This window comes from Xiphophorus maculatus, chromosome 4, assembly GCF_002775205.1.
Source record: "Xiphophorus maculatus strain JP 163 A chromosome 4, X_maculatus-5.0-male, whole genome shotgun sequence".
In the NCBI taxonomy this organism is placed as follows: Eukaryota; Metazoa; Chordata; class Actinopteri; order Cyprinodontiformes; family Poeciliidae; genus Xiphophorus; species Xiphophorus maculatus.
The window spans coordinates 29,341,924-29,351,108 of record NC_036446.1 but is presented as its reverse complement, the minus strand read 5'-3'; the positions used below and the strand labels follow the sequence as shown (position 1 = coordinate 29,351,108).

At 37.6% G+C, this 9,185-nt stretch overlaps 1 protein-coding gene across 1 annotated transcript; it reads right to left on the bottom strand.

The window, feature by feature from the left end:
• Positions 1-916: 916 nt before the first annotated feature.
• LOC111608347 lies at positions 917-6,100 on the bottom strand. Its single transcript, XM_023331899.1, has 5 exons — positions 4,737-6,100; positions 4,259-4,378; positions 3,481-3,549; positions 3,223-3,285; positions 917-2,118 (listed from the first exon to the last, which is right to left on the bottom strand). Exons 1-5 carry the CDS (start codon positions 6,082-6,084, stop codon positions 1,892-1,894), a joined length of 1,827 nt encoding a protein of 608 aa, XP_023187667.1. The 5' UTR covers positions 6,085-6,100; the 3' UTR covers positions 917-1,891.
• Positions 6,101-9,185: the final 3,085 nt, after the last annotated feature.

The window sequence follows — 9,185 nt, the reverse complement described above, 5'->3', positions numbered from 1 at the left end:
TGGTCTCGATTGGATCAGTTGTGTCGGTGTCTGGTGGGGGGAGATAAGGCCCGTTATCTCTTTCCGACAAATCTGCAGCCTCTCGCCGTCCTTTCTTTGACTGGACAGGAGGACGGGCAATAAGGAATGAAAAGAGGGGAAAACACAAAAACAGACACTTGGTGGTGGAATGTTGGAAGTATACTTCAAAACATAAAAGGCATGTTGTGACGTTACGTCTCTTAAAAGGCCATACCACGCATACACAAGCTCCTGAATGGGAAGATGGAACTGGAAGAGTGTTGTAAAAGTGGATCAATCAGGGAATAAGTTGTTTTCTATTGTAATGATGCTGCTTCCCTCTTGTTTTAGGCAGTGACTCTGACTACAGGAAGACCGCTGGTGTTACGCTGCCTCCACTCTCCCTTTTCTGATAACCGTTGACTTCAGTGGAAATATGTGTCCAATGCAAACACAATGACAGGTTAAAGGTTTGGAAAATAGGAGTGGCTTAAACCACTATGGCGTTTTTTGAGAAGAGTGAGACAGTGGTAGTCTACTTTGACCTGGGCACTTGTCATATTAGCCTTTAGCTTCAGCTTTCAGGACCAATCAACCAGTGCCCAAACCAATATCTACTGCACTGAATAGAAGTTTAAACAGTGCAAGCCTCATTCAAAATGCCATGTAATAACATTCTCATCATGTTTGCTGCAGCCTTTGTGTAATATTTGCCATTTTAAGTGGGAGTAAATGTGAGGGGGAGTTTTAATTTATTCTTTGCCATAAATAGCTTTTGTATTATAACAATTTATATATATATTCAAATATGCAGTCTTTCATATGGTGTCCTATTTTCTTTTACAAACAATTGTGGACAGCTTTAGAGCAAAGTCGCATAATCATAATTATTATTATTTGTATTCTAGAACAAGATTTTAAATACTAGCGAGGAAATTAAGAGCTTCTTTCTTTTCTTTTCCCTTAATGTATGTTCTATATGCCTTCAAGTTGTTTTGATGCAGGCTAAAATAAGCATGTGATGTGGTTCTGACAAATGTACTACTTAGCTAACAGCTATTTCCCCACAGGAAAGGTCTTAACGAGCCTTTAATGAATGACAATGATCCATTCGATAGACAAAAATCTGTCCCCACCTGGCAGACACAGTGAACAATCTCCTTGTTTTTCAGTCCTCTTCTGAACGTACTTCTCTGCTTGTTTCACACACACACACACACACATACTTGTATTTCCCGAAACGTGAGGACTTGTTTTGGCGAGTGACTAGGTGGTTACACGTGGGGACCCAACTTTCTAAATGAGCTAAAGGCTTGGTTTTAGGTTTGGATTTTTTTTAGGGATATTGGAACATGAAATATAATCTTTAACATAAAAATTAATCAAATTTAGAAAATCAAAAATCTGTCAGGTTTTTGGCTCCATGTGGGGACATGTCCATCACCAACTACCACCAGGTGGCACTGTGTAATTTTTGGGAACACAGTTTGTCAAATATGAGCAATCCTAGTTCTTTTAAGTCAATAAACTGTGTTATATCAGATTTGTTTTTGTTTAATGTTATTTTTAAGTACCTGGTAACATGCTTAATGCCAACCATCAATAATGGACTACATTTTCTGGTTCTATGTGAACCATTTTATTGCATAACTTCCAGTATCTTGTTGCAAAAAATATACATACAATCCAACATGCATGTACTAAAATGAAATGTATTCATTGATATGTATCCATAAACATGAACATACAGTATGCATACATACTTGCATTACAAAACTTGACTGCAGCTGTCTCAAAACTTCAAAACCGGCAGAAACTCCAAACAGAATCGGCGTGGTAATGGCACTAACAAATGATCCGTTTTCTTTCACAGTAACAAAAAGGTCAACGCTTACCTTCTTTTGAAAGTCTCTCGTTTTAATGCATCTATGCGATTTTTCACATAGAATTTAATCCCTTGCCATGTCCTGTCCTTGAGGGCTACTGGTGAGGTTTCAATGCACTTCATACACTGGGCTTTCCCAGGAACCTTTCCAGAGTCAATACAGTCCATGAGTGTTTTCTCCACTGCCTGGATTTCTTCTTGGTTCCACTTCAGTCTCTTCTTTTGTGGTGGGCCTGAAAAATAATTAGGGGCACTTAAGTATTCTTCAATGAAAAAATGTTTCAGTCTGTATGACAGAGCAAGTTATAAAGCTATCATGAAAACATTTCTTTACTACAGCTGTAGTAAAGCATTATTTCATATTTAAGGGTCAGCTGTCAGCTCCAATAGTTGTCACTGTTGAAGCTGACAACTGGTAGTGAGAGAACACATAAATCTCCCCATCCTTTATAGAAGCATCAGCAGGTACAAGAGAGAATTAATTGTACAAAATACTTCACAAGCATAAATAATTAAGGTCAAGGGGATGTTCAAAAAATACGACAAAATTGTTTAAAATATCATCCATTTCAAAAACACTTCACCAAAAGGAAGATTTTGAGTGATTTGATGGTGGCTGGAAACTCGGTGAGCCTACGTTAAGAGAGCATCAACATAAGCGGGGCTCTCTAATGGATAAAACTTAAATCTCCCTTTGTCACAGAGTCCAAACTGGGAAAACTCGCAGGGCCTGATAAGTTCTCCTAGCACTATAGGTTTTGGAAATATTTTATAGGTGCAGTTAAACAGAAAGATTAAAATAATAACCCAAACTACCTTTGATCAGTCTAGTTAGTTTGCTGTTTGAAGACAGTTCAAGGTGGCAATAAGAGAGAAGGGGGAGAAGAAGTAAAACCAAACTTTTGCTTGAGGGTATGCAGTCAAATGAAAATTGAGCTATTCTAAAGTTTTATATGTAGAGATATCATGTGATCCTCATGAGATTATAAAATGAGGAAGCCTAATTTTGACACCACACAGACAGTGCTGTGAAATGTTCATTATTTACCCATTTGTTTAGTTCAATAAAAAAAATTAAGGAAATATTGGAAATAGGTTTACACCTGATAATGTGAAATATTCAATGAACACTAAATGTGTAAAAAATAACTAAAGGTTTACATGTTCTCAAGCCTGGCTTGCAGGAGGAACAGGAGTTGAGACATTAGACCCGGTGGTTATAATTTCTTTATAATAAAAATTTGCAGTCAGATAAATTCTTCAGTTTGAAAGATGTGTCTGGCAACATTTTTAAAGCTTCTGCTCATTGATAATCTCCAAGGAGGAAGAGAAACTACCGTTAGTCGTGTTGGAGTTGCCAGAGACTTCCATGTCTGCCAGTACCTCGTCATCTGACCTCTCTGTTAAACCAAAGAAATCTCAAAATATTGGACAAAATTATCAGTTACAGAGTACATTGAAAATTTGTATAAATGACAGAACCCAAAAATGACATACATGAAAAAGAGTAATGATAGAGGACAGTGGCCTCTAAAGGTTCAATATTTATCAGAAATCTACAATCTCATTTTCTTCACGCTTATAAATATTCTTACCTTTTGCTGAGGGCAGATCATTGCTTTGTCCAACTTCAGTGGTGCATCTCCTGGTCACCCCAAATTGACCTAAACAAAGGTATATTAAGTAAAAGCGTATTCAACAGTGTAAGCAGTCAGTATGTTTACTTTATACAAGCATTTCAAATAATTAGCTTAACAGTTTAACTTTGTACTAATTTCTTAACAGCACTAAATCAAAAGCTGCTGGTATTGTAATTATCTAATTTTTACCGTCAACATTTAGTTTGGCCCTGTTAGCAACACTTTTTAAAACATTTCTCCTTTTATGGATGAAACTATCAGACTCATTTCCATGACCTCTATCTATCCATCAAATGTAAAAAAAAAAAAAAAAAAAGATCTTGTAATGGAAACGGCACTTATTTGAAAAAACTTCTTAATGTCGAGTAAACCATTTTTATAATTCCAAGAGGTGTTTTTTCAGGGGATTCGATAATCCCCAAATTCACTAAAGTGTCATGGAAGCACTTTTTCACATGTCCACATCCCTGGCAGTGATGGATGTGATATAGTCAGTCAACTTAATGTCATAAAATCTGGTTTCCAACTTCCAGGTGAGAAACAAGATGGCAACAGCTTAACCTTGTGGTTTTCTGACAATTATTCTAAAAATCTATTTTATGTAATCGAAATATATTATATATAATAGACTAGAGAGTAAGTTAAAATGCCTAAGCACAAATCTAAAAGTGCACTGCTGTCTTGACAACAGATTGTACAAAAGGCAGAAATCAATGTATTTGTGATTCCTCACCATTTTCTACTTTTTTGTTGCCATCCACATCTGGTGATCTGGAAGATGAAGTATCAGCATCCCTCTCAGCTGAGTCAACCTCTTCTTCAGTGTCTGATCCACTGTCCACAGACATTTTCTCTGAAAAATGAAGTAACAAATATCCATCATATTAAACTATGAAGCATTGCATATGCTGTCAGCACAGTCTTAGCGCTTTTCCTTGTTCTATGGCCATTCAAGTGAGCAATTTACAATGGGAAATTATGATTGAATTTCCCAAAGATTAAAACAAGCAAACAAAAAAACTACAAGAATTAGAATATGTAATATAAAAAATGCCTGCTGAGCTACTTCTTCCTACTGTTGTCAATGTCTGACACTCAAACTTTTATAGATGTCATCTTTTTTTTTATTTACAAAGTCAAAATCAAAATAAATAAAACGTGCCATGCCAGGGGGTCAAATTAAATCTTCACAAAAAAATATACCAATTTACCTTGTGGATCAATGCTGATTTCATCCAGATTTCTTCCTTTGAAGTGGGAGAGCTGTCCTCTTTCTAGTGCCAGCAACACTTTACTGATTTTTGCCAACTGTAATGTCCCTTCAGGCAATCTATAATACTGACGATGAACTCTAATGTCATGGCCAAGGAAGTCAGCTAGGTCGTCCATTTCATTGTCCTTTAGGTTAAGTACCTTTGACATGGTGGCCATGTGCTTCCTCAGTTTGGTTGAGGACAATGCTCCAGGGTGTTTTGCTCCACAGTTTTGAGCCATCTCACGAATAATATCCGATCCTCTGAAGTGATTGAGAGTCTGTGGTCTCCCGAACATGTATGGATTCTCATCCAACACGTCGCAATTGCGGCGATTTTGGACAAGCAACTCCATTGATGATGCCATATTAGGAGTTAGGAGAATGGGAACCTTTCGGCCACGTTTGCCTTTTATCTCAATTCGCTGGAAGTGTTTACACAGCTTCTTTTCAAGTTCTGACAAAGCAAGCTCCACATCTGGATGGGTGACAGAGGTATCTCTCAAGGTGAAAGCGTTCAGTGGCATCTTGGATACTTCTCCCTCTCTTCTCCGGTTGAATATTATCACCTCACAAAGCGTGATCTTGGCAAGTTCAGCCCAGTTCTTCTTTACAGCTTCTTCCTTCAGGTTCCTCTGGCACTCCATCCTTTTTGTGTCAAGATACTGGTGCATTTTCCTAACGTCTTCAGCAAAGGGAATAAGCTGAGGAGCATTCCACTTAGCCTCATTCAAAGTCCTAAGAGCATGGGAAGAGACACACTCGCTCCATCTGGTCTCACAGATTTGTTTGAAAATTCGCACATTGTGAATGGTATTCTCATCGCCTGAGATCATAGCCTCACATTCAAGAACATTTGCCACTTTCTTGAGGTTGTGACCCAACTTGAGTGCTAAAGATGGCGTTTTGAAGACGTTTGTTCTTTCATCCAAGCCAGCCACTTTCTTAACTGCATCTATAACATGAGGGAAGTTAGCTGGCACAAAGAAGTCTGGGAGCGTCTCCAACTTGCCATCTTTCTTCCCTTGCAGAACAACTCGTGCGGTTTCGCGCATCTTCTGTCGGATGTATTCGTGTCTTGTAACATCTTGACCATGTTTGTTGAACAAATGTTCTCCAAATTTCAAGATGCACTTCTCACTTTGGACAACTTTTGCTACATCATCATGGTGCATGTCACGTATTAGTTTCCAAAACTGTGCATTGACGCTGTCTGGTACTGGCTCTGCATATTTGCAAATGGCTTGGACTCGAGATGTTCCTGGCTTCAGTCCTTTGACTTTTTGACTGAGATAACACCTCTGCATATGCCTCCACAAGGATTTCCGCTTGAGGTAGCCCTCGCAGTTGATGCAATGCAAGTAATCACCAGCTTTTGCAGATTTAGTGCATTGTTGGCGGGGAATGAGCATTCCTTTTCCCTCTTTAATGACTTTATTATTATGGGCACGGTTTCCTTTGTTTCTTATCAAGGACAACTGCAGCAATCGTTCTCTAGAACCTTTGGGGCATTTCAGTGCACTTTCCACTTCTGGTATATCACTGTGTTTTGCTTCTAGATGACGTGCCATTTTGCTGTAAGGTTTGCTACAAAATGCACAAAAGTACCTTTTATTGTAAGCCCTACTGCCATCTCCCTTCTTCTTCAAGGTCATGACTGTCACATCAAGTGAAGAAGATTCTCCAGGATCTTTTGCATCAGTTGAAGAAGATTCTCCAGGATCTTTTGCATCAGTTGAAGAAGATTCTCCAGGATCTTTTGCAGTCAAGGAACTAGAAGTGGTCACACGCATTCTCTTGAGTGGTTGGACTTCCAGAGAAGAAGTATTTTTCTGGGCTCTTTTCTTCCTCTTCTTGAGCTGTTTAATGTCTACTGAACTGTCACTGTCGTTTAGACTGCCACTCTCAGATTCCTCAGAATCGGGAACATACTCTTCCTCAGTGATGTCAGAACTTGATAGAGATGCTTCTGAGTAGCAAAGCATTTGTTTGTTTAGCTAAAATTATTTTTTTAAAAAAGAGAGAAATTACTTTCAGATTATTTCTCAAACATATAAACAAATCAGAAGAAGTGAAATATCTACAACTAGTTTTAAAAAGTTCATTAAAAAAGAAATACTCCCAATACTAGTATGATTTCTTTTACATTTTTTTGGTGCTTGTTAGCTCAAATGTTTTTCCAACATTTTTAAGCATCCTCAAAAAGTGACAGATTTACCAGCACATGGCGACTAACTGAGTTCTTGGATAGTTTGGTTTTAAATACTACGAAAAAATAGAATTTCTAACCTAAGTGAGTCTTAACATTAGGTTGGACTATGATATTTATAAATAAACTTACAATCACACTGTCAGTTCTTGTAAGCTCAGGCACGCTCATGTCCCCTTCAGTTGGTGTTGGACCAAGGATGATGGTATCGTCGCTCTCATCGGATGACTGTTTTGACTCCAAAAAATTATAAGTTTAACAATTAAAATGTGTCCATGCCTAAATGAACTGTTACAATTTAATACAGAGCTACAGTTAACTTCTACTGAATCAAGGTATTTAGAAATCCCAAAGATGTCACATACTAACAGCCCCAAAAGTGCACAGGCTCCTTCAGATTACACTGGAGATTCTGCATTTCATGGTGTATAATATGACAGCGCAGTACTTAATAGAGTGGGTGAGAGGATAAATAAAGCAAATGCCTTGCTTACAGATTTAATACAAACCATGAAGTGATCCACCCAGATTTGTTACAAATATACCTAAAGCTAATATTCTGCTGTGTTCAAATGTGACAGTTAAAAATCAGACACCATGGCCAATTACTTTTGGATTTTGGTATCCATTACCACCTAATCTAACCTACTAAATTTAGATTAGATGACACTGAAACTATGCACATTTATTTTATACTTCAACTTGACAGGCCATTGGAATTTCATAGACTGGAAGATAATAAATGCTTCAGAGTATTTTGGGTTTAGTCCTGATTAGTCCATGTCTGGGTCTCTGGGAAGCATCTAGTGACAACTTGTATTGTAATAGACACTAAATAAATTTGAATTGACTGACAAGGTGAGTCCCCCTCAAAGAAAGCTCCTGTGCACAGTTTAAAGTTTCAGGTTACATGATTTTGCAAAGCAGCCAAATACCACCAAATGTATTTCTTCTCTGATAAGCAGCGTCTGCATCGTGATGTTGGACACTAGAAATCTTGTAATAACTGACAGTATTTTTGTTTCACAAAACTTTTAAAAATTGAAAGACGTTTTTATCCAGCATTAAAGATAGCTATGAATTTGTGTTGATTACATAATTATAGTAAGTATTAAGAAATTTGCAAGAAGATTTTCTTGATATTTGTACAATAATACTGTCAAAACAGCTCAAGCCACCCATACAATGGTACATTTACTAACAGTTCTCATCTCTGGGTACATCAAGAAAAAGGTGAAGCAAAACTAACCATTAAGCCCTTCTGATGGAGAAAAGACGTGTTCTCCCTCACTTCATTTGTTGCCTTTATGCAACAAAGCAAAGGCAACTTTGTGACGAGCTTCTTGTGATGAGCCTCACATTTATTGTGATGGGCTTTAAGTTTCTGCAGGCGACGAGCTTGACGTGTTTGATCCTATAAAACACAGAAAACAAGCATTGTAAATGTCCACATCTGTGAAATTAAACAAATTGGAGACACAGGCCCCAGATCGAACTGGCACCTGACCACATTGAGAATGATGCATCCAGGTGAAACTTTAAGTCAAGAATCAGCAACTCCCAGGGTTTAGGGGTTGCTACAGCACACTTCATTCAAATCAAATCATTCTCCAATAGCTTGTTATAAAACATTTGTTAATGATCCATTAATTTGAGTCAAGTGTGGTGGAACAGGAAAACATCTGTGCAGGACATCAGCCTTTATAATCAGTTAAAATAAGTAGAAGTGAATCACTGGGGTATTAAAAAATTTTCACAATATTTTGAAAATCTGAGAATTCTTAACAGGCCTGATTTCAGTCATCATCTATGATCCAGACATGTTAAACACAAGGTGCCAACTTGGATGGAGACATATTGTCAAGATACAGCATTCCTCCCAAACTCAATACGACAAGCTTATATCAAAATGATCTTCTTCAAGCATTTCTCTGCATAACAACATTTTTGCCACTTCTCTACAGCAAAAATAACTTTCCCCACTGTAGGATTTGTAAATACTAATGCACATGTTCATTGGTGAAGACAACTGGGCAGCAACTTTTCCAGACTTTAATTTAGAACAATATTTAAATTAGCTATGCAGTATGAAGAGTACATGTGAGCTAGAATGAAACTGAAATACTGTCACATCCTTTGAACTTATTCATAGGCACACTTACCATTTGCCTCTGCTCTGGATCAAGCCCAAATGTCTCA